This window comes from Diabrotica undecimpunctata, chromosome 6 (assembly GCF_040954645.1).
Source record: "Diabrotica undecimpunctata isolate CICGRU chromosome 6, icDiaUnde3, whole genome shotgun sequence".
Lineage (NCBI taxonomy): Eukaryota > Metazoa > Arthropoda > Insecta > Coleoptera > Chrysomelidae > Diabrotica > Diabrotica undecimpunctata.
Window position 1 is genome coordinate 117,688,047 of NC_092808.1, and position 27,662 is coordinate 117,715,708.

General features: G+C 31.6%; 1 protein-coding gene across 1 annotated transcript; it reads right to left on the reverse strand.

Annotated features, from left to right (window-relative positions):
• Positions 1 to 16: 16 nt before the first annotated feature.
• Positions 17 to 27,662, reverse strand: LOC140443781 (uncharacterized). Its single transcript, XM_072535224.1, has 4 exons — positions 27,504 to 27,662; positions 16,404 to 16,559; positions 10,147 to 10,425; positions 17 to 327 (listed from the first exon to the last, which is right to left on the reverse strand). Exons 1-4 carry the CDS (start codon positions 27,529 to 27,531, stop codon positions 287 to 289), a joined length of 504 nt encoding a protein of 167 aa, XP_072391325.1. The 5' UTR covers positions 27,532 to 27,662; the 3' UTR covers positions 17 to 286.

Genomic DNA, 27,662 nt, shown 5'->3' on the forward strand with positions numbered 1-27,662 from the left:
TAAATGATAATTAACATTAAAAGCGTACATTTTATTATAATTAACATAATTTATTTTTAGATAAATAACTCAGTAAAGTTATCGAAAATTTTTTAATATACTATCAATAATTTAGAAATCTTGAAATGTCTATATCATAAATAAATTAACTATTTTTTTTTAATAAATATCACATTATTACACTAATTTAAGCAAAAATATCTAGAAGGTCAATGGGATAAAATTGTTATGCAATAAATATAAATATAATCAGTCCTGAATGTTATTCATTTATGCAGTTTAAGCCTTACAATGGTTGGCATGTTCCTCCTCTTCGAAGTTGTACATCTGAAATAAAGTAAACAGTATTAAGCAACATTTTCAGGATAAGTTTAACAGGGCTTTTATATCTATGCTCATTTTAGCACGATGATCGCTTATGCCTTCGACATAAGATCGCACAAATTACTTTCATTCAAGAGACGGAATTCAAACTAAAAAGAAGCAAAAGAACTAAATGATGGACACAACTTTTTATGATCAATTAGTAAAGATACTAGATGACTTGAGTTTGGAACTAGAACTGATGCTGTAGATGATATGCGGAAACTAGTAATAGTACTAGATATGGTTAACATTTTTTTGGGCCAATGCTGATTGATACTGACTAATACTTAATGGATGACTCCGGGCAGAACTTTATAGATAAATATACTCGGAATTAGGGATGCTTTATAAAGGCAAAGAGAAAAATGATGAAGAATGCTTTTGCAAGATTCTCAAAAGTTACTTTTTTTTTAATTAATTGGTTTAAGCAGTAACTGATTCGGTTTATGAATTAACTTTTTTTAAGTTCTATAATAAGTTGAGATACAGGTAATAGTAGCTGTATATACTACCTATTCTTTTACCACTCTGTTAATTTTTTATTTTTTCAGAGATGTCAGTGATAATCGGATTATGTGAACAAATTCAAATGAAACAGACTTACACCACACAATTGTTCAAAGCATCAGTCGAACGTAAAAGGTAATTTACCTCTTCCGTTGGTATTTTTATTTCAATCAATTATTACAGTCGAAAAATGATTAACTAAAACTTCCTGCATATTGTGGTTCAGCATTTTGTGGTTGGGTTAGGTTAATGATTATACTTCATATAAATATCTTACAAAATTATTAATAAGATAAACCGAATCTTTTTTAATTTAAAACGGAAGTAAAATTTGGTTAGGAATTGCATCATTGATTGATTTGCAACAGCTAGTTAGTTATTTACGAATTGAATGGAAACTGAACGAAAAATATTATTTTTTAATATAGTTTATTATTTACCAATTAATGATCCAATGCCCACTATTAGTTTTTGTTAATATTAATGATAGTAAGTTGACTAATTTATTTTTTTTCTAACAGAGGTATTCAGATGAACGTGTCACCGAAGGTAAGCAACGTAATCAAGAAATCAAGGAGAAAGAAATCTACACTTCATTTCCAGCATTAAGAACAGATAAAAATTGCTTTTTCGACAAAATAAAATTTAGATACATTTCACATTTTAGCACAGAAGATTTTAGATTGATCCAAAACCCCACAGCGAAGTGAGGTTTATTGGGGAAAGGAAACCACCTCAGCTATTATGTAAAACACACTCCAATAGCAGAAAAACGCAGGAACCTGGATATAGCTGTAAGAAACCTACAGACGACAGTGGATAGAGTAGAAAAATGGAGTAGACTGGGAAAGTTAATTTAAAAAAAGAGGAGATACCCCAGAAGATCAGCTAACAGTGCAAATACTTGGGAGTCACAATGGATTAAGGTTTAATGTTCAGGCCATAGGAGGATTCACGAGAAGAAGAAGTTAGCAATGAAAACCAAATTAAGATTGATTCCTTTTTAGAGTTTTTAGCAATAAAAAAATACGAACAAAAGCCTCGAAAAGAAGAGGCCCGCACACTCGAGCGCCGAGTCACCGAACTGGGCCAAGCTTAGGGCGGGGACTCGGCGTCTTGAAAGCAAGAGCAAACGAACGATAAGTTAGTTTAGGACGATAGTGGGACTATAGCGCCTCACACTGTCCCGCATTATTCAGTTAAAATTTCATATGAGGAACTTTGTATCCAGGACCTCCATATGTCAAATAATTTGATGAAAAGTAGCTTTCATACTGCATAGTGCATAGCGTTCTAGGGGGGTGGAGGATAGCCTTGGAATCATTGGGGTTCGGAGGAGTGGTCTCTGATTTACTCGGACCAATTCTCCTTACCCCCATGAATTACATGTCCGAATAACCATATGAGTATACAAGTCACCACAGGTTGGGTTTATTTCTATTGCTTGCTTGCTTGTACTTGAGAAAAGGGGCAAAAAATCTTGAAAAGAGACATTATTGTTTTTGTTTTTGATATTCTCGCCAAATTTTATCCGTGGTGTTTTTATATTTGTCCGGTTAAAAAAAACTTAATCCATACTGTCTAGAAATGAGATTTGTCAGAGAGACGATGCGATTCACCTGCTATTCAAAATCATCACGGACGAAATAAGACAATTGTGTAAAATTACAAGAAGTATAGATATAAAATGTAAGAAAAGAAATTAAAATTTTATGCTACGCAGACGAAGCATTCTGGTAGTGGTCAACAAAAACGATCAGTAACAAATATATCAATGTATTAAAACCACCAAATCTTTTGGCGGCTATAAACAAAAAATATTTGACAAGATCAGGGATACGTCCGAAATATAAAAATAAAAATACGAATAAAACATGCCAGGAACATCTACAATAAGTAATCTTAGATATCCCAGAGTCGCATTTAGGTCAATTGACGCCCTAGGCAATTCTTTAGTAGCCGCCTTTCAAACATGTACCATTTTTGCGAAAAACAAATTGCAAGCAGAATTTTTTATTTAAAGAAGAATACATTAAAAATGGATTTAAACTACGATGTTTATATACATATAACAGAAAAAATTGTCATTCCAGTTCGATTACATCAGAGATTTCTTCCTTGATTTTTCTTTGACAAAATCATCTATAATGTCGTCATAATTTATCGCCTCTCTTCCGCCACTTTCTATGGAAAAAATCGAAACATTTTTAAGACGTCATTACGTCATAACTGATCGGAAATCACTTTTATTTTCTAAAATGACCTTCCAGCGGACACGTTGGCCACTGGAATGCACAAATAAATGCGCAAAACAATGTCAAAATTAGGGAAAATATCTTTCAATCCACTCTTCTTTAAATATTTAGATATGTTAATTGGTAATTTTATTGTGGTGTCCAAATGACACTTTAAGTGAATGCATTCATGTATAAATGATGTATCCAGGCCGTCTTTATAAATTTGTATCAGATTTTCAGCTTCTTTAAGAATTTCTTCATTATTTAATTTTGGCAAATCTGTTAATACACGAAAACGTTAATAAATAAGTTGATAAGATTCCAGACGTCTATTCAGGTCTATTATCAGAGTGTCTCTTATAATATAGAATGTGCGGATTTTCATCTCATTACTAACTGAAAAGTTTAGTTCATCATTGGCTCCCTCGTCAAATTGAATTTCTCTTTTTTTCTTTCTTATTTCTTTATATGTTTTATTTGGGCATAATTTTTTGGCTTCCTCTTCATAAATGGCAAAATTATTTCTTATTGAGGTAAAGTAATTTAAGAGAGCTTCATACTCTTTAACAGAACCCATATCCATTCACTCCACTCACTCACCCAGATCCACTCTTTTAAATAAATAATGGTGATGTGTTAATAACACTCTCTAAAATATGTTGCAAAATGACAGCTAATAGAGCCATTTCAAAAGTGTCCATTTTTTCAAATATAGAAATTGCTTGATTATTCACAGCTGCAGTTTGATATTCGTAGTTATTAAAAAGCTCATTTTTTATTTCGCTGAAACCAGTGTAAAACGCTTTTGTTGCGTCCGCCCTTGCGGACCACCTAGTTTCACTAAGAGATTTCACAACAGGTGATTTTAAGTTGTCAGTCAAAAATTTCCATCTATATGTGGAAGCCGAGAAAAATGTATGCAATTCTTGTAAAAAAATGAAAAAGGAAGTGGAGTTCAGACAGGATTCTGTTGCCAAAGATCCTACCAAATTGAGAAAATGTCCAGAGCAAGGTACGTATTCAGCAAGTTTATTTGTAATCTTTTCTTGGTACTTCCAAGTTTCAGTATAAATCAAACCAAATCAAGTCTTTAGTTTCTGCTTAATGTGCAAAATACATTTACATTGAAGTGCTTAATGACTAGCCGCCTTTACGGTGCTACCGGCTGCCCAATAGGGGAGGGTGTTCCACAGCGAAACATGTTCCACACTGAAACAAAGAGATTTTAACATTCAAATACCGCGCCAAATCAACGCAACCTTCGCTTCAGAGAAGTTCCCGCCGTCCTCTACTTGTTATCTTAACCTCAGTGTGTGTAAATCCGCCGTTCTGTTGCGACGAAAAAAATATTGTTTTTCTGGTTCCAAGTAAATTTTAAGTTGATATATTTTCAACCCGGTAAGTCTCCAATTATTTAATTTAATATTTGCTAAGAACGTTGCGGGGTAAGGTACATAATTGATTGATGATTTCTGAAATTTGCGGCATTTTGAATGTTTTAGGTTAGGTTGTTAAGTTAATTGTTGGGAAAAGTGCTTAATGGTCCAGATTGAAACAAGTCCATGTGGGGCACAGTGAAACATGTTTCATTGTACCCCATGACACATGCAACAATGTTTTAATTATTTATTTTTTAGTTGTCATCCAAGTTTAAGATGGCTCGTAACCGTAAGCGCAAAACAAACATTGGCAGTTTCAGTCAAGAGCAGATGAAAGCAGCTGTGCGTCTCGTTGTTCAAGAAAATCTGCCTATAAGACGAGCGGCCGAATTACAAGGTGTTGCCTATGTTACTTTGTTTAGGTAAGAAATCAGATGCATTTAAGTAACTTTTTCTGTTGTATGATGCACTATTTTTCATTTCTAAAAATAGTTTTTCTTTTATTTTAGGTATGTATGCAAAGTTAAAGCGAACCCCGATTCAGACACTGTTTTTCGTCCCAAATATGATGTGAGGTTAATTTTTACACATGATGAAGAGAAAACCTTATTTGACTATATTTTGACCTCTGCAAAGATGTGCTATGGACTTACTCCACTGGAATGCCGCAAGCTTGCGTTTGAGTCAGCAATAAGAAACAATAAGGAAATCCCTAATAATTGGAAAGAACAAAAAATGGCAGGTAGAGAGTGGTATTTTGGCTTCAGGAAAAGGCATCCAGAATTAAGTTGTCGAAAATCAAAAGCTTGTAGTTTATCCCGTTCTACTGCGTTTAACAGGCACAATGTTTCAACTTTTTTCAAAAATCTTGAAACAGTTCTTAAGTGTGAGTCTCGTTTTAGTGATGGCAGTAGAGTCTTTAATTTAGACGAAACTGGAACCACCACAGTTCATGCTCCTCCTAAAATTCTTGCCAAAAAAGGTATGAAACAGGTCTCTCAATGTACTACTGGGGATAGAGGGGTTCTTGTAACGACATGCAGTATCATTTGTGCTGGTGGTTATGCCTTACCTCCGGCCATGGTATTTCCCAGAGTTCATTTCAAGGAAATGATGATACAAGATGCTCCAGCTGGTACGTTGGGATTGGCTGCTTCTTCTGGATGGATGAACAGGGAATTATTTCCGCAAGTAATGGAACATTTTATAAAATATTCTTCTAGTTCTTGTAACAACCCCAGCCTTCTCATCATGGATAATCACGAGAGCCATTTGTCAATGAAAACCTTGGATCTTGCAAAGTCGAATGGGGTCACAATATTGACACTACCTCCACACTGCTCAAACAAAATGCAGCCCTTAGATGTAGCAGTATTTTCATCGTTTAAGGCGCATTATAACAATGCCATGCAAGGTTGGCTTCTTAATAACCCTGGTATTCCAGTAAATATTTTTAATGTCGAAAGTTTTATTAAAGTTGCGCATGAAAGATCAATGACACCTACGAACATCAGGTCAGGATTTAAGAAAACTGGCATCTTCCCTTATGATCCAGAAATATTTTCAGATAAAGATTTCCTCATGTCGGCTGTAACAGACAGACCAGAAAATCATTCTGAACCAACAGTTATTCAACAGCCTGAGCAAGAAACAGAAAAACAGCAAGGCATCGAGGGAACTGATGAAACGCCAACAGAAAATAAAACCAATAATAAATCTTCTTTCAAAAAAGAAAGATTCAGAAATCTAGAAGGCAAGGAAAAACAATTATTGCGACTGACACTCCTGAAAAGGACGAACTAGCTAAAAGGGAATTGAGTAGAAAAAAAAGTAAACCAAACAGCTGTTAAAAAGGTGACAAGAAAAATTACAGATGATGATGATGACGAAGAACAAGAATGGCAGGAATCATCAAGTGAAAGCGATTGGACACCGGAAGATCCAATTCCAGATCTTACTGAGGAGTTAACCAGACCTCCAACTAAAAATAACTTCGTTTTGGTACAGTTTACGACCAAGAATTTGATTTACTTTGTTAGAAAAATATTGAACGTTTTGGAAAAAGATGAATTTGAAATTTACTTTATGAGGAAAAGCGCAAAAGTAACTGGCAAATTCTTCTTTCCTACTAATCCAGATATTTCAGTTGTTCGGTTAGAAGATATTAAAATGCTTTTACCTCAACTGATTCTTTCTGGCTCAACGTCAAGACAAAATGCCTACATGAGTTTTGAAATAAATTTTAACAATCATGACGTTCGGTAAAATATATCTATTAATAAGTTCATTTAGGTCCTAGTGAGTAAAACTTGTATGACACTACATATTTTACATTAAACATATTTTTGTTTAGAAAGTGTTTCATTGTACCCCACCGATAGTTTCAGTGTGCCCCATATTTGGGCACACTGAAACAAATGACATGGTAATAAAAAAATAATAAAAGATAGGTAATATTATTAGGTAATTCAAACCAATCGCTGCTATAATGACAAGTAATGTCTAATATTTGCGATATTACAAACAAATTATACAAAAATCTAATTTTTCTAAAAAAAATGTCATTTGAAAAAAAAAAAATGATCCACTGTGGAACACTCTCCCCTAATCCCTAAATTTACGACTTCCGTTATTTTGGAATGAATAGTGTTATAATCTATTTCTAATGAGTGTAGAGTAATAAAATCTCATGAAGTATTCAAAAGCGCTACAGGGTAATCCGTCAATAATCCGTCAATAAATTCCGTCCGCATTGCAAAATTCTGTCGTTTCATAAAGAGCAGGTAGGTATCACCCTGTTTTAAGGGATTAGTCCATTGTTATCGACAGATAAACACTGAGCCAGAGGCGCGCTAGTGGGTTAATTGACAAAAGAATATGCATTCTTAAAAATCATATTATAGGAAATAAAAATGTAATACAGCAGAACAGTGTTATCAAAAAAATATAAAATGTAACAATAAAATATATACGAACCGAAATCGGGAAATACTCACAAACACACACGAATGAACTTTACATATTGAAACACTTGTGGGGAGTTTAAATCAATTTATTCACAAAAACTACAAAAACTTTACTGGATACGTTATTACAATTCTACATCACTATAGTCTTCATCCGAAGAACTGTCATCATCCCCTGGTGTTATAATTATAGGGTCAACCACCTGATCGACCAAGTTGTCCAGTTCCCACATTTTATCTTCCTCTTTTAAAACATGCTGGATTGCTTTTTGCCAGTTTTCTGATGTGATTTCCATAACGGCTTGATCAAACAATACCTTGACATCTTTCATTTTAAATGTGGTATTGTGCCTTGCAACATATCCTTTAACTTGTGCCCATATAAGTTCTATGGGATTTAATTCGCAATGATATGGCGGTAGGCGTAGCACAGTAACTTTATACTTTTCTGCTACATCTTCTACGGCATATTTTATGAAGCGAGATTTATGTTGTTTTACTACGGCTAGTAGTTCCTTCTTTATTGAATTCGTCTCAAACTGAATACCTTTATTTGACAGCCAGTTAATAATTTCTTGCTTTCTCCAAGCTGAAGTTGGTACCTTCTCTATGCGCCTTGAATGGTAGCTTGCATTATCCATAACCACGACCGAATCAGCTGGAAGAAATTTTAACATTTCCCCGAAGTAGTCTTCGAAGACATCCGAATTCATGTCCTCATGATAATCTCCCGTCCGACACGACTCAAAGCTTAACAAACCTTCTTTTAAAAATCCTTCTTCGCTTCCAATGTGAGCAATTATAAGCCTCTTCCCTTTTCCCGAAGGCACTTTAATACCCGTCGAAAGGCCTTCTATGAAAGCTTGGCGAGCACTTGTTACATTTTTATCTTGCCACATTTTTTGGACTATATAACCTTCGTTTATCCACGTCTCATCAAGATAAAAAATTTTCTTGTGCTCTCTGCGGTACTGTTTTATAGTTCTCAAATATTTTCGTCTCCAGCAAATGATTTCATCACTTTCCAGTAATAGTGCCTTTCGATTGTGCTTTTCCCAGGAAAAATTCATACTTTTTAAAGTTTTCCATAAAAGTTTTCTGGATATCAAAGGAATATCGTTATCTTGGCTTATCTCCATTAGTATTTTGTCAAGGGTGGGTATTTCCTTTTTAAAATAAAACGAATGAACTTTTCTTCGAATGTCACGTTTGGTGTCTTCACCTAAGATTTTTATTGGTCTTCCTGATTTTCTCTTGCATGGACTTAACTGGCCTGATATCTTTCTTTCTCGCAATAATTTAAAAATCGTGGACTGTCCAATTCCAGTCATTCGGGCACATCGCTCAACACTTTCTTGCACAGACAAACTAGGGTGATCGTGTTTTATGCAATCATATACATTTAAAATTATAACTTTTTCACTAACAGATAGCGGAGAATTTTTTACACCTCTTTTCTTTGGAGTAAATGTCGCCATTTTATAACTTTTTCACTATTTCTATATCACAATATTACTGTACGTTTAATTCGTGTAGTAACAATTACTAACTCGAATGTCGAATGTCGAATGATAATAATAAAATAAAAGAGGGATTATAATGAAAGTGTAAGTAAAACCTCATTACGCGTTATTAGTCTTCATGTTGATTTATTTTAGTTCTTAGTAATATTAGGAGGTGCGTCATACCCTTATCAGTTTCTTCTAATGCTTTTATTCGTTCAGTAAGGAAGTGAATTTGTTTTTATAAATAAAAATGTAATTAGCTTAAATGACCATATAATGGAATACGAGTTTGAAGAATAAGTTAATCGAAAAATTAAATAAAATTGGTTATCACAAAATATCCAAAATATGATATTTTGAGGTACATCAATTTTTGACGACGAAGTTGACATCCGTCCATTTGCCTACGCCCATGACGACACCGAAATTCAGGCAAATTTTATGACACTTCATGATTTATTACTCTACACTCATTTGAAACCAATTATAAGAGAATGCAATTTGTTTTCTAGAAATAAATGCCCACTTCTATTCCATTGATGGATGTACTTAAATTTTATTCGATTTTAATTTTTATATACAAATATTTTTTTGTGCAGTATTTTTGCTGCCCTCTCATAATTTTCCGCCCTAGACAACTGCCTATCTAAAGCGGCCTTGAAATACCCGAATTAGAGTTATTAAATGCTACATTTGGTCAGTCCTTTTATATAGAGTTGAAGCCTAAACATTAACATTAAATACCATGAGATTGCTAGAAGCCTTTAAAATGTGGCTTTATCGCAGAATATCATGGACAAAATACATAATGAACGAACAGTATTAAATACCAAACAGAGTTGAAACTTCGTACATAGGCCACATAATGAGAAAAGACAAATATAACCTGCTACGAATAATAATTGAAGGGAAGATACAAAGCCAAAGCGGAGTAGGCAGAAGTACAAGGTCATGGCTTTGCAATATCGGAGCTTGGACGGACATGAACCTTTAAGTTTAAGTACTAAGAGCGGCGCAGAATAGGGAAGATTTTGATGTAATGATCGTAAACCTCTAGTAATGGAGTGTACCAAAAGAAGTAGAAGGGATTAAACAGTATTAGAGCAAATTACTATCGTTTTTTGTAAGTTTCACTAAGTAATTGATATATGACAAACAAGTTAGGTATTTATAAACTTTTACTTACTTCTTCCACAACCAGCGGCACAATTAAGTCTTTGAAGGTTGTCATAATTATTTCCATCAGTACCACAAACAGGATTATATTCACTAGTAGTTCGGCAGTTCGTATAGCATCTTGTATAACTGGGCGACGCTGTAGTGGTAGTTGATCCATCTGGAGTAACACTATTATCCGTAGGTAGTTGGTTGTTATTAGGTACCTGAATACTTGGTATTTGGATATTTACATTTGGATTTTGATTAAAATCTTCATCTGTGAAGTCGGGTATATTTGGATTCCATGCTGAAGACACAAATAATCTATATATTATCAATTCGTTAAAATGTTAATACGTTATGTACATATGCAAGGTGTCATTAAGAATTTGTTCTAGTCATTAAACTATGAAAGATACAACGGTAAGGCGGTGGTATGCCGTCTGTGCAGTACGTTCAAACATTAATATTTTGAAAGTCATATATGTAATAATTAGACTTAGGCAAATATGAAAATTGCAAAAGTAAGCATAAAGTGCATATAATTTGAAAATTTGGTGTTAACTATATATTTTTATAGTCAAACTTACAGATAGCATGAAAATGCCAATATTTAATATTGTTTTATAATCACTTCGTATTCAAATTCTTGGTATAGTAACTAATAAAAGACAGCGGCTTATAGTTTTGTCACGTTTTGTCCTGGAATTAAGTCCTTGGTTTCACTTTTGTTGTAAAATTGGAGGCATAAACAACGCGTATTTCTAATTGTGAATAATTATTGTGCTTTGAAAATACCGAAAATAAGCAATGTTTCAACTTGGATAAAAAGAGCTATCTATGAATATGGATAAAGTTTATTGCTCATGTTGTGGCAAAACCGTAAGTACAAACGTATTATTTTTTATTTTATTTTAAAAATTTACACGGTGGTACACAGATTTTAAAATTGGAGATTATGTTTAAGAAAAGTACCGACACAACGCTAGTTCGCAATAAATCGATGTATTTTTTTTTCAAGCATTTCTTAAACTCCTTGCGATAAAAATAGGATACCTATTTAAAATTCAAATCATTCAATAGTCTACTGAAAGGTCGCTAAAATTTTTTTTAAGTTTTTAAGTTTTTTTAAGTTTTTTTTAAGTAACAGTTTGCTTTAATTTTGCTAAAAACAAAAACATATTATATATTGGACTTAATTAATTAAGTTCTTTTAATTTATGCTTACAGTATTTTTTTTTTAATGTAAACAGAAAAGACCAAGAGCCTCTAGTAAATATTTGGGGGTTGATTTTTACTTGATTTAATTTAAATATTTTAATTGCTATGCAAAAACGGTTCATTTTTAGTTTATTTCTACAATCTTAGATTTTAAAAATGGGTACAACTATAGATTATTTATATTCTTTTTAGATTTCATCTGAAAAAAAAAATTGAAATAGATCAGCATGTCATAACCGCGAAACATTTAGCTAAAAAAGTAAAATCCATATCCGGTAAAAAATATCAACCTTCAGTATCCAAGTTCTTTCAGTCAAGTTCCAAAAAACAAACCGAACAAGAAACTTTGAACGAAGACTTGTGTCGTGCATTAGTATCTTCAAATATACCACTTACAAAATTATCTAATGAAAACTTTAGTTCTTTTTTAAAAAATTATTGCAAACAAAACATTCCCAGTGAACGAACTCTAAAGAGAAATAATTTCAATTTGTTATACTCCTCAGTTATCCACAACATAAAAGCCGAAATAGGTAATAATTACTTTTACATATGTGTGGACAAGACCACTGACTCGTCAGGAAGATACATTGTGCACTTATTGATTGGTGTACCTAGCGATGAAACCTTTCCAAAATCGTATTTAATTTCCTGTAAGCAAGTGGAAAAAACCAACGTTCTAACAATATCACGGTTTCTACAAGAAGCATTAGCAACTTGTTTTCCTGCTGCTGTGCCTAATGATAAAGTATTGCTTACTTTATCTGATGCCGCACCATATATGGTGAAAGCAGGACAAAATTTAAAAATATTTTATCCAAACTTAATACATGTCACTTGTTTAGTGCATGGGATAAACAGAGTTGCGGAGGAAGTAAGAAAAAAAATTCCACTAGTTAACAGTTTAATTGCGAGCGTCAAAACGGTATTACTGAAATCACCTGTAAGAATACAATGTTACAGAGATATGATTCTTGCTGTTCCACTGCCACTGCAACCCATTTTAACACGTTGGGGAACATGGTTGGGAGCAGCTAATTTCTATGCTGATCATTTTGTTGATTTAAAAAAAAAATCATTAACCTTTTAACGGATGATAGTTGTAAATCTTTATTGGAAGCTAAGCATCCTCCAACAGCAACTGTCATTCATAAAATCAAATTATAGTTTTGTCCAGAAAACTATAACTCAATTAGAATCCTCCAAATTATCATTGTTAGAGAGTACAGTTTTAATAAAAGAGTTTAAGTCATTGTATCAAAACGTTAAAGGTACTATTGAAAAGGAAATTTTTCAAAAATTTAAAGCAATCATAGAAAAAATAGTGCTTACCAGGTTCTTTCTGAAGTGGTTCAAGTACTAGCTGGGACATTTTCAGAACCACTTAATTTAGAACCATCTATTATAGTAAATTTGAAAAATGCCCCAGTTACATCAGTTGATGTCTAAAGAAGTTTTTTTATTTACAAATATATGTATTCAGATAAAAGCCATAAGTTTTTATCAGAAAATTTTGAACATCATTTGATATAATCTATTGTTACCACAATTCAAAATAATATTTATATGTTAAAATAATTGTATATGTTATCTATTTATAATATTGTAAGTATTTTTGTAAATAAAAAATATTGTAAATATTTTTTATTGCATGCATATTTTCTAGATAAATATGCTTATTTTGCATAAAATACTGCATATTTATGCGCATATTTCATTCTTTTTTATTTGCATATTTGCCCAAGTAATATATACTATATGAATTAATGAGTGACAAAAAGTTGTCGCTTATTTTTTCTGTTCAATCTGGTGTGTGTCGTACAGTCTATACGTCAAATTTAATAATAGGTATGTGCATATTTGTCGATAAAGCTATTCCCCAATCTGCAGGACGGTGTAGAAAAATTAATGATCTGGACAAAAAGTTATTTTCATTTTCAAATTTAAAATCCTTTAGCTTAGAAACATACGTTCTTTATTAGCCTTATTATTGTTAAGTAGAATATTATTATTAGAGATTTATTAAAGATATGTTTTATGTGTCATACGCAGTTTTGCGTTCTTTATTTTTGTCCTTTAATAAAATACAGGCCACCTGTGTTTATAACTATTATTTAAGTTACCCTTATTTTGACGGTGCAAATTCTGCGGTTTATCTCTGCGGTAGTATTATTTTCAGTGGTAAGGAGCGCTCCCAGGTATAGAAATTCGTTCACTCCTTCGATGACGTCGTTTTCTATAACAAGTGATCGTAGTATTTGTCGTTGCGTGCTTATTTTCATATACTTCTTTTATTGATGTTTATCTTCTTCTTCAAGTGCCGTCTCCATCAATGGAGGTTAGCGGTTATGGTGGCAAACGTTTGTCTATCTTCAGCTGTTCTTAAGAGTTCCTCAAAATTGATGTTTATGATTAAACCCATTTTTGTAGCCGATTCTTTTAATTCTACATACGCCTCTCGTACAGTGTTTTTCGTTCTCCCAACAATATTGATATGATCAGCATAGGCCAGGATTTGCACTGATTTATTGTATATTGAACCAGTGGTTGTGATTTGTGACATACCTATTACTTTTTCCAGAGTCAGATTAAACAGTATACAGGAGAGAGGACCTCCCTGGCACAGCCCGTTATTTGTTTTAAAAGGTTCAGACAGTTCCCCCTGAATTCGTACTCTACATTCATCTTTTTCAAGAGTTAGTTTTGTTAAACTTACCAACTGATTTGATATTTCTAGCTCTTTCATGGCTTTGAACATTTCTCTTTTATTCACAGAGTCGTAGGCTGCTTTGTAGTCTATAAATATGTGATGAGTATCAATGCCATATTCAAAAATTTGTTTCAGGGTTGCAATCTAATGAATTGTTGATTTACCACCTCTGAAATTAGCCTGATATTTTCCTACAATCCGTTCTGCATATGGTGCCATACGATGACATAGTACCGTGGAAAGATATTTCCTTTTTTGTGTATGGTGCAAAGTATTCCAATATTCCAATCATTGGGGAGGGATTTCTGTGTCCATATTTCTTTTATAAGCTGCTGTAATGCCATTATGGTATCATAGCCACCTTCTTTATATAGTTCAGTTGGGAGATTATCTATTCCGAGTGATTTGATTCTGATTCGTTTAACTGCATCTTTAACTTCAAGAATCGTTGGTGGTTCCTCTTCCCTCTCGTCTGTTCCTCCTACCTTATCGCTTTCATCTTCCATATTTTCTACTTCTTTCTCTATATTAAGTGCCTGGTTAAAGTATTCCACCCATCTATTCATTACATCTTTCCTTGTTATTAATATATCGCCATTCTGACTTCTACATTTTTTGTGGTTGCCTTGAATTCTTTTCTGTTAATGTGAACTTTCTTATATAATGCTCTGAATTCTTTCTCCCTGTTGAAGTTTTCTATATATTTAAGTTCTTCATTTAGGTGTTTCGTTTTTTTCTTTTGTGTATCCTCTTTTCTTTTCTTCTCTTTGTCTGATAATTCTCTACAGTTGTTCTAGTTCGCCAGGTAAGCATCTTTCTGTCAGCTTCCTTTTTTTTTTCTTTTGTTGCATTCTTGCATTCATTGTCAAACCAATGATTTCTACGGGCACACATTCCTGTTCCTATTTCCTCTTTCGCTGCTGTTTCAATGTCTTCCTTTATTCGTAGGAATCTATATCTGTCTGACCTTCTTCATTTACATTTTGATTCCTTAGCTTGTTAGTAAAGTTTTCTGAGTACCGTTCTGCATGTGTCGCATCTCTCAGCTTTTGCATATTCCATTTTTTTGTATTCATTTTATTTTATTTACTAGTATTTGAAATTCTAGCCCTTAATGTTGAGATCACTAGGCAATGATTTGAGTCTATGTTTGCGCCTCTATACCTTCTGCAGTTTATTACGTCTGATCCATACCTTGAATCTATTATGTGATCAATCTGACTCGTTGTTCTTCCATCAGGAGAGGTCCAGGTTACGTTGTGTATGTTCTTGTAATCCATTATCGCTCCTGATGTTGTGTAGGCTATGCTTTCCTATCGTGGGCATGAAAACTCGCTCTCGTCCTATTCTTGCATTCATGTCACCTAATAAAATCTTAATATCATTTCTGAATATCTCCTATAGTCTTGCCCTAGGTCTTCGAAGAACTGTTGTTTTATTTGCTCTGGTTTGTCATCAGTTGGGGCATGTGTATTGATCAAACTAGTTTTATATTATACGAAAGTATTTAGTGTCATTTGTCAAAATAAAAGATTTCTTAAACATGATGGTAATAAGTCTCTTTTAGTCATGAAGTACTTTATTAAAGGATCCTGTAATAAAGACGGATGACATCTTATGGTTTCAATAACTCTCTATTGTTGGCTTCTAATATATTTATATTTATTTACTGATTTTTACTTTTAAAATTATTCTTAGACATTAAAATAAATATGAAGGAAAAGTATATTAGTTGCACAGTATTGATCTTAAGCCAACATTCCTATCAGATTTACAGATTTTATACTTCCTCATCTTCTGGATATGATTTTGGCTTGGGTTACCTATGCAGGATATTATCTTTTCTTCCGCTACTTCTTTTTGCCGTTATTTTTCCTGCACTATAAATTTAAGATATTGTAAGATATTATGTGGCCCACGTATTACATGTTTTTTTCTTTTGCCGTTATTTTTACGTCTTTATCTTTCCTCATTCTTCTCAACAACCTCATTATTGGAAGCTGGTAAACCAATGATATTCTCAGAGTTATCTCGAATCTAAGTTTCAAAATATTTCTTTAAAATCGAACTTATTACAGTTTTTTTTATATTTTATATGAAGTATGTTATTTTTCATAAGGTTGAAATTTGATGTTAATAGACAATTGTAATTACTATTCACCTTTCTATTTTCTTCCGGGAGAAGTAACCAATATAAAGTGTTTTCTATGTCTGACATTAATTTGACGTTTTGATTTGTGTACCTATTGTTTTTGATGTAGATTGCTTATAGAGGCCCATATTTAACACAGACATAAAAAAGTTTACTACTTTCATAAAAAAATTAATAATCTTTCTATCTCAAGTCAACTTACAATTTGTTGGAATCTGTCTTCCTCCTGCTTGGTTCCATGAATTTTGTCTTGTACCCCGGTTTCTAGACCAATTATTGCCGTTATTTTCCCAATCTTCCCAATTGAACTGGCGCCGTTGTCTTGAAGGTAAGCAACTTACACCCAAAACGGTGATTGCTGAAAATAATAAAAAAGTAGAAGTTTTTAAATAAAAGCAAATGTATTATAATATATTTATAGTAAATAAGAAACATTTATGTATATAGATAACTTTTTAGTTATACATTTTTGCAGAATTTTTAAATACTTATTCTTTGTTTGAAAATGATTTACGGAGTGGAAATTGAAACATCAAACATAACTTAAAAATTTAATTTTCATTACAATAAATTGTGGCTTAATTCCATATAAACAGAATATTTAACTTATGACAAAAATATTAGAATGTATAGAACATAATAAGAAGATCACCAATGTAGCTTGGACGTATCCGAAACTATAAAAAAAAAACTAAACGAAAAAAAAATCCACCTCATAAAACGTATAAAGAAGACGAAATAGACCGTCTGCCTATAATCTACATGACCAAAAGGCATTGATGAGCATGATGTTGTCTTTATCTTAAAATGCTGTTCTACTTCTTGTTAAGTTTTCTTTACAAAAGCAATTGAAATATGCAATATAATAAGGTTAGTTTCGTTAAATAAATGGCAATGACACATAATATTCTTCTTCTTCTTATCCGGTTATTTATACATTGTACGTCACATTTTGTACTATAGTTTATTTTTATGAACGAGAGAGTAATTAGCATAATTTTAACTGGTAGCTCCGACCACTCCATGGGCGTGCTCAAGATTAATTGAAAAATTACTTTGAATAATTGTAAAAAATAAATGAATTATTTCAGTGTTATAAAGTGTTATGTGTATGTAAACAAAAGTGACCTCTTTTATCACACACTATATTAGAACTGACTGGCCTACATTAAAAAGGGTTTTAAAAAATTCACATTTTTTTTAATTTTTAAAAATTACAAAAGAGAAAAAGAGTTTTTAAAACCGTCTAAGGTATGTTAAATAGATGAATAAAAATATTAATATAAAACTTACAGCTACTTGTTACAAATCCAAATCAGATTCAGAAGATGAACTTTCAGAACCAAGATTTATAATAACTGGCTCGATCATTTTATCAGTAATATTGTCCAGCTTCCACATTTTTTCCTCTTCTTTAATAGTGTGATTTACTGCCTTTTCCCAGTTTTCAGGTTTTACATTATTTACGGCCTCCAAAAACAACTGTTTAACATCATGAATTTTAAAAGTGGTATTTTTTCTTGAAACTTCACTCTTTATCTGTGCCCATACCAGTTCAATCGGGTTTAATTCACAATGATATGGTGGGGATCTAAGTACTGTAATTCCACGATTTTTGGCAATTTCATCAATATCGTATTTTTTAAATTTTTCTTTATGAAGGGCACACAACGAATAAAGTTCCTTTCTTATAGATCCGGGATGGTACGTAATATTTTTTGAACTCAGCCAATTCTGCAAGTCTTTTTTTAACCACTTGGTTGTGGGCAGTACTTCTATAAGTCTGGAGTGATAACTTGCATTATCCATTACTATTACACAGTTCTTAGGAAGAAGATCTATCATTTGTTCGAACCATTCTTGAAAGACATCAGCGTTCATATCTTCATGGTAGTCACCGGTACGAGTTGATTCAAAAGTTAATAAACCACCTTCAACAAAACCGTCTGAACTGCCAATGTGTACTATTATCAGCCTGCGTCCCTTTCCTGATGGTGGGTTTAAACCAGTAGATAAGTTATTTACAAAAGCGTGCCTTTGACTTGTAACAGTTTCATCCTGCCAAAATTTATTTGGTGTATGACCCTCGTTGATCCATGTTTCATCAAGATAAAATATTTTTCTTTTTTGGTTTCTCATTTCCTTTATGGTTCTTAGAAAATGTCTTCTTCATATGACAATATCGCTTCTTTCTAATAAAATAGACTTTCTGGGATTCTTTTTCCAGCGGAAGCCTATTTCTTTTAAAAGTTTCCATAACGTACTTCGACTCATTTCTGGGTAATCCTTATCATCTCGAACTGAGACAAGAACTTTATCCAATGTTGGAAATTCTTGTCTAAAGAAGAATTCATGCACTTTCCGTCGAAGTCCTTCTTTAAAATGATATTCTATTTGAAATTTTGGTTTCCCTGGAGCATTACGTGGCATTTGAAAACTACCACATTTCTCTTCTTTAATAACTCTGTAAATCGTAGATTTCCCAACACCAAGTGTACTGCTAACTAACTCAACGGTCTCATCAACACTTTCACATAAACGTTTGTCTGTAAATGATTTAAAACAATTAAATATTAATGTTTTTTCATTAACTGTTAGAGGACCAATTTTTCGGCGTTTACACGGCACTTCCAAATTTTCCATAACACTAGTATACACAATAAACTGCACCTTGCAACTGAAGTACCTACTTTTAGTGAACTGTTAAGAATTTTGAATACGCCACTTGGACCTTCCTATATACAAAATGGAAAAACCCACTATCACATTTTCTGTGGAATAAGTTTAGAAGGTAATTATCTAGTCAATTACTGTCGTAGATTCCTGGAATTAAAGAATTAAATGTTTGATTGTTGAAACCCTTACTTCGTGGAATGCACTCATTTCAGATAAAATAAAACGTTTTATTTTATCTAAAGAATTAAACTTTATTTTGCAAATAGGTAGGTACTTATTGAACTTTTATTGGTTATATATAACCAATAAAATAAACATCTTACATTTCTTGCAAATTCATTAGTACCTGTTAACCTCCATCACTCCGACACTGGCAACCTTATTTAGGGATTAGTAACCCTCACAACTATTGTATTCTATTCTGCTCCAACCTTTATACCTGGTGGTCATACTCAATTTAAAATTGTTTTCCTATATACTTCTGTAAACTTGTTGACAAATATCTGTTTTTCATTGAGTCACCCGTATCAACAGTTTAGGGATTTGCATACATAATTTATTGTTTTATTACTCTCTCATACATAAAAATACACTATAATGTCTGAACTTCTTTTTTGATCTCTCAGCGCATTTCCTGTAATTCTACTCAGTACTCTCATCCCTGCTGTTCCCAGTAGCCTTTGCGTTGTAACTGTGTCGGGTCTTGTTTCTGAAGCATATGTTATTATTGGTCTTACACTGGCTTTATAAATTCTTGACTTCATCTCAGTGTTAATGAGTCTGTTTCGCCATATAGTATTATTTGCTTTTTGTACTTGATCTCTCACTTCTTTGTCCAGGTCTCCAGAGCTAGACAGTGGAATTCCCAGGTATTTTATTTTCATTACTTGTTCAATACTGATGCCATAAATTTCTATTTTACATCTGGTTGGTTCTTTGCTGACTACAGTTTTAGTTGTTTGAGATGAGATTGTCATATTAAATGCTTTTGCTCTTATGTTAAATCTGTGGACCAGTCTTTGCAGACTATCTTCATCTTGGGCTATCAATATTGTGTCGTCTTCGTAACAGAGTATTTTGATTTCTTTATTTCCCATTCTGTATCCTCTTCCTTTGTTAACGCTTTTGATGATTTCATCCATGATCAAATTGAAGTGCATGGGGCTCAATGAATCCCCTTGTCCATCTATTTTGACTTCCATTTTGTTGTTTTGGTAGATGTTTTCGATAGTTTTTATAATATTTAGGGGAGCTTCTCTATTATACAGAAGATGGATTATATCTTTGAGTCTTACTCTGTCAAACGCTTTCTTTAGGTCAATCAGACATATAAATGCTGGTCTATTATACTTTAGTGATTTCTCAGTAATTTGCTTAATAACGAATATTGCAGTTGTAGACGATCTTCTACTACGAAGACCCTGTTGTTATTATTCACAATTTTAATTTAAACTAAGTTATATAATGTCCCTTATTCTTATGTTTCCAATTTGTTTATGATATAGGTACTATTATTTCTACGTTAAAATCTTTTCAACAAAAGCTATAATCAGTTTATTACAATATTTTTAATATAATTTGTTATCGGTTTTTAAATTATTATTAATTGACCTTTTGATATTACTTCAGTATTTCTTGTTGGTTTTTCAATATATCTGTTACGGCTGCGTAGCAATTTTAAAAGTATCTAGATATAATATCTTTTGTTATTTTTTTTTTGTTTATTACGTTTATTTCTTAGATTTAATGACGCCTTACAATTGATTTGAATTCAAAACATGTATTTCTTTCATATTTTTATGAGTATTCAAGGTCGGTGATTTACAGAGATTAAATATAATTTATATAATTAATGTTAAAACGTTTTTAAAGAAGTAAATGAATGATCTTTATAGTCAAAATTGCTCTCTTGGAACAGTCGACATTCTAACAAATAATAATATCAAGTTCATGGACATACAATTGCATAAGATTTGCCGGTATTTTACACAAGATTTTTAAGAATTTTTTTTGATTAATGATACTATTTTTTAAAATCATTTTAAATATATTTCCACATAAATTCTAGAAAGTGTTTGGTTGATAGATATTTCGCAGATTTTTGCATGTCAAAACAGCAGACTCTATGAAAATCATAACATATAAAATGTATACTAACTTAGATCCAAACAAAAAGAAAATTTAGTAATTATCTGCAAAATTTATTACAAATATAAAGAACAAAAACTGGTTATCAAATTATTTGATCATTATAATTCATACTGAACGATAAGATCCAATGCAGGGTATGGTTTTCCCTTAGAATGCCTAAGCTGAATATTTTACTCAGTATTTGCACAAAAATAAGAGATTCTTGATAAGAAAGGCCTTGATACTCATATATTTTGCATTTCTCTGTGTCAGCGTCCACTTTATATGCCATTTGATTTTCTCATTGTTGGTCTTCTAGGTCTTGAACTCTAATCGAGTCGTTCTTTTAGTCTTTTCCTCATTTGTTTCTCTTTAAATACTTTTTTGTATTTGTTATATTCTTCTTCTTATTACGCCGTCTGCTTTCAAAGGTTGGCGATCCAAATGACAACTGTAGCTTTGGAAACTACTGCACAAATGATTTGATGGGCGGTCAAACCATCTCCTCAGGTCTTTCAGGTGACGAGTTCTGGCGTCTTCCTACTGATCTTTTACTCTGTACTTTTCCTTCCAATATGATTCGAAGTAATTCATATATTTCAGCTCTCAACACATGATCCAAGTATTGTATTTTCTTCTCTTTGATCATGCTTAGTTTGTTATGTTACCATTTTATATGTGTTTTGTGGTATTAACTGCTGTTTTTGAGGATTTTTGTTACACTTGTAAGTGTTGTAGATCGGATAAATGTATCTTCTTTATTTTAATCATTGCAAAATTTTCTCTATCCCTGTCACACACTATTTTGTTCAAACTTGTTTATTCAAATGAGTATTTGTAATAAATTTATTGTTTTTTTGGTGGTCTGGTAAGTAACGTCCTTCGCCGATTGGGATGACACGATCACAAAGATAAACAGTAGTTCTACAAAGTGGAAACATTTTTTAATCATATATGTCAAATTTTAATGCGATACGGCCAATAGTATATTTTTGACAGCAAAAACGGTTTTAGATCTCTCATTAACACTATTATTTGAGAAACAAAACTGCGAAGAAAACAAAAGAAAAACTGGATACATATTATGGGACTAATACTCCTTCACAGTCAAATTTTGGTTCCTTGAATTCCGTAGTGGTCGTATATCTGTATTGGATGAAACACCTACTGGACGGCCCTTCGGTGCAGTGACACCAGAAAATGTGAAGAACGTCCACTAAATGGTTTAAGCTGATCGTAAAGTGAAGATGTGTTTATTGTTAGAAGCTACAAGAATTAGTAAAGTCTGCACTAGTCATATTTTGAACAAAGTTTTTAATATGAAAAAATTATTCTGCCGATGGGTGCCACGTTTGCTGACTATTGATCAAAAACATGATCTTGGATGGTCAGCAATGTTTGGACCTTATAAAGCGCAATTTGTTAGACTTTAGCCGTTGATCGATAACCGTTGATGAAATCTGGATCCACTACTACATATCTACTACACTACTAGCAAAACTATCAATAGCCAATATTATTCTGCATTATAGGACAAATTGAAGGAGGAACTGTGAGAAGCGCCCCATATCCAGAAGAAAAAAGTGTTGTTTTTCCAAACCAATGCAAAAATTCATGAGTTAGGCTTTAAATTGCTATCTCATCCAGCTTATTTTCCTGATTTGGCCCCTTTCGATTATTATGTGTTTCCAAATCTGAATCTATGGGTCGTAAATAAAAAATCAGCTCGAACGAAGAGATAATTAATGAAACCAATGCCTATTTTGCCGAGTTTCGAGAATCGAATTATTCGGACAGCATAAAGAAGTTGTAAAATCGCTGGAACCACTGTATTGAGCTAGATGAAGACTATATCAAACAAAATAAAAGAATTTTCTGGAAAAGCATGTTTTTCAGTTCAACGAAGATTACTTAGCCCAGCATTATATAAACCATGTTATTGTTTTTTTTTTCGTCCACTTGACGCATTTGATTATAAATATTTCATTTAAAATTAAAATTGTTATTACTCCTTACTTTTGTACATAAAATTTAAGCTGTAGTAAAAGTCAGTGTTTATTTTATTAATGGATTTTTATTTGCAAATGCTTGAACAAGTAAATAGCAATATGATAATGTTTAGCATTGACATTAAGTAGGAAATCCCAAATATTTAAGTACAATCCACAATTTATTAATGTATTCTTCTAGTTGTTTTGTTTGAATTAGATAAAATTCGTAGTTTCACAATAGTAAGCAATAGTTTCACAATATAAAATATTCTGGTTTTTAGAGGACACAAATTTTAACAAGAACTAAAGAAAAATTAAAATGTCTTGGGTGGTTGTTGAGAACATAGGTTAAAGAGTAAGGAACAACTGATTGAACGAAATTGATTGAGTAGGCCCGAAACCATAGGACAAAATACGAATTAGTAACTTAGGATTTTTGGTTCGTTTTTAAATTCACTGTGAATAGTTACGATGAGAACGGAAACCTCTACAAAAAAATGTCGAAATAGTCGAAATTAAAAAAAAAACTACAGAAACTTTAGATAATTGGTAATTGTAAAAATATAAAAACATGACTTTCAAAAATCGAAATGTATTTCAGAAGGAACGCGTAAAGAAAAATTATGGCTTAATTTCGGCTTCCTTATTTTGCTACACTTTTAAGCACATTTTTTCTTCAAAGATATCCACATCTATTATTAGAATTTAGATTAGAATGAATAAAAAATTTAATACATCAATATAAAGAAAAATAAAATTAAAAAGACAGTCAAGATTTCATTTCACGTACAAATCGTCTATGTATCTGTTGATACGTATTTCGCTTTAATAAAGCTCATCAGAACAGTTATTCATAGGCGTTCTCAACGTGAAAATTAATCTTTTCTGTCTTTGGGAAGCAACGATAAAATGGCTTCGAAATGGCTAAACTGCCTTAATCTGGAGCCTTCTAAAAATTGCAAGACATAGCCAGACGTTGATAAAGATGTTAAATGAAAGGAAATAAAATATAAAGAATTTTAAATGTTTTAATGTTAAACAAATATTTTTTTATTAATTATTTGTATGAAAATATATTTTTCAATAAAAATTTATGGTCACTAAAAAGGACTGCGTGGTTATTATTAATTTCAAGCGCTTTACTCCAGTCAGCAAAGATTTGACCTATAAAAAGCATACGAAAAAGCTGACTTTTGCTGAGTATGGGACCTCAAAAAAGATGCAAAAAGTTTACCACTACTACCCCCGATGCTTTCCCCTACAACACCCCCTAGTAGAAGGGAAAAATAGAAAAAATCAATTTACCAAGAATCTGTACGCCGTAGAAAAAATTCAAATAAAATATGTAACTGAGATAATTTTGAATAAAAATGTTTATTAACACTTTTTGTGTAGAATGAACCGTTCTCTTAGAAACAACGCTTGAAATGACCGTCGATTTTGCATGTCAGTTACACGCGAAATCGATAATTTTAAATAAACTTTGTATCAACTCGACAATGCAAATTTGATTGATATCTTTTGAACACAGTGTCGTATCGATAAAAATAAATTTTTTTTTATTTTGCTGCAAATAAAGTCATAAACTTTGGCAAAAACTATAAGGCACTTTAATTATACCTAAAAACGCAGAATTTACACTTTTACAATCGCACGTCATGGGAAGTCACTTCACGAAGACGGTATTGGGTGGAGTTTGTAGTTATGTAGTTTCATAAAACGTACTTGTGTAAATGAAAAGAAGCAGTTTTAAACATTTTAGATCGTTTTTTATGTAAAAGTTTATTTAGGGTTTTTTAGGCATATTTCAAATGCCTTACATTTGTTGCTAAAACTCAAAACCGAAATTTCATGTCAAGGGCTTTGAAGATTAGGCTCTAACAATGCAAATTTTATAGTCATCGGTCTATAAAAGTGATAAATTTTATTGATCTGATGAGAATCATAAATAATGACGGGCTATTGAGCTATCCAACAACTTGGTAAATGTCATAAACATTAACTGATACATTTACACAACACGAGACACAGGACAGACCGTTTAAAATTATAATAAATTCGAAGAAGCTACATATTGGGTGGCACCAGGAGAGAGAATTAGAGAGGGAATTCTTTCTCCTGATGTCACCCAATATGTAGCTTCTTCGAACTTATTATAATTTTAAACTGTTTGTCCTGTGTCTCGTGTTGTGTAAATGTATCAGTTAATGTTTATGACATTCAACATATATTGTTGGATAGCTTAATTTTGACGAAATGTCCCTGAAGATGATCTAGGAGCTAAAGTACTTGGGAAAGATTTAATAAAGATTGACATTCAAAATATCCCACCACTTTCCAGATTGGAGATTTTTTTCCAAGACACTTTTAAATCGTTTTTTAACAAAAAAAAATAACTTTTATATCTTTAATGGTGATTGATAACTTATAAAAAATATATGTAATTGTAATTAAAAAATTTGTTAAAATCCTTCATAAAAGGTATATAATTATATTTAATTATATAGGTACCTTTATAGCCAGCTACAGGAACTTAGTTTCCTTGTGGATTATAATTGTAATTAATAAGTAAAATAGTTTAATTACTATTTAAATGGGAATAAGCCACAATTAAAGGTTAAAATACGTTTATTGACGTTTCAATTTCCACTTAGGAAATCATTCTCAAAATACAAACATTAGTAAATTAAACAAATTTTGTTTTTTTGTGAAATTTTTGTTTTTTTTTCACTTAGTGAAAAAAAAAACAAAATTTGTTTAATTTACTAATGTTTGTATTTTGAGAACGATTTCCGAAGTGGAAATTGAAACGTCAATAAACGTATTTTAACCTTTAATTGTGGCTTATTCCCATTTAAATAGTAATTAATTTAAAATGCCACAAGAAAATAGCTTCAGAACAATATTAAAATAGTTTAGTAACAACGTTTTTTTTATTCGTGAAAAATCAAAAAAAAAGCAATTTCAGAACAGAATTATAAAATATTTATTCCTTGTTATTAACGAAAAATCTTATAAATAAATTAAACAATTTTTTATTTGCCATCTTGGGGCGCGTATCGTTGAAAATTTACGTTTTTTATTACACAACTTGCAAAAATAAATAAATAAATTAATTAATAAACGAAAAAATTTAGCAATTATGGAAAATTTTGTATGCATCTTAAGGATCTTAAACATCGCAAACAACTTGTGAGACAAGTTTTAAAATTATCTATTTTTTTTTTGGTTTATTCTAATTTAAGACAATTGGAATTACAACGACTTTTTGTCAATTAATTAAACAAATTATATATATTTTATTTAGAAAGTCTAAAAAAAAGAAGCCTCTTTTTTTAAACTTTCAAGAAAATAAAGTCAAATCTTTTAAGGGGACGGATTTTTTTAGGGATCTAAAAAACTCATTTTTAGGTAATATTTACGTTTTAATCAATATAGAAATAAAGAACCCTGTAAAATTAATTCGATAATTCCATAAAAAATCATTTTTTACGGCTAAACTTTGATTTAGAAAAGTACATAACTAGAAATATTATACAATATATGTTTTTTTATTTCAACTGGTCTACAAAGCTTTTAAACTTTGATTTGGAAAAGGACACAACTTAAAACCTTATTCAATGAAGTTTTTCTGTAGTTTTTTTGCTCCTTTGATTAAGCTATAAAATATTATTTTAAATAAAGCTAAAACAGATAATACCTTTTACCCCTTTTATAGTGTTATTGATAAAGGGGCCTAAATGATGATCAAAGTAGATGAAAAACATTTGCGAAAGCGAAATACGTCATCAGAGCCATGAAGAAATAATTGGTCGTTGATCATTATATTTAAAATGTTAACTCAATTATATCTCAACTTATCAAATTACTTATCTAACCACAAATAAGTGGGACTCAATAGACCAAATTAGCGTGTATACTAGACTACTTGAAATCGCATAAATATATGCAAGATTGATATTAGTATATAATTCAAAAATAAAAAAATTATAAAAGAAGATATAAAAAGTAAGAAATAGGTTTAAAAACTGGATAAATATTTTAAAAATAAAAATTACTAATTGTCGTAGTAAAGCAAAGTAAACGACACTTAATACAAGCTCTAGGAGCTTATACTTAAAAAAAATTGTATGTAGAAAGAAACAGAAATAAACAGTATGTAGAGATGTATTTATACTACAAAAGAAGAAAAAATATAGCAACAACTTATCCTGCCATATAAACTAAAAATATTATGATGGACAGAATCAATTTTTATGGAAGCATTTATGTACCCGATGAATTTGAGAATTATTAATAATATAAAAAAACATTTTAACAATTATTATACTTAAGTGAAATCATTTTTTTACTACGAAAAACAAAACAAAGAAAACAATGTACTACCTAATCATAACAAAAGATGCATTTTGTATTTATAAAAAATTAAAAATTGTACACATTAAAAAACGAAATATTCAATTACCCAGAGTCTTAGGTTAACATAAGTTCTATTAAACACTTACCCACGAAAAAGATGCACAAATATTTCATTTTGCAGTAGTTTGTTTTGATACAATATTGTTGAAGGTTGTGTAAAAACAAAAGTAACCTGACGACTTATCTTCCTTATATATTTATATTCTTAAGTTGAGCTGAAAATTCCCATTTCCGAAGAGACGCCA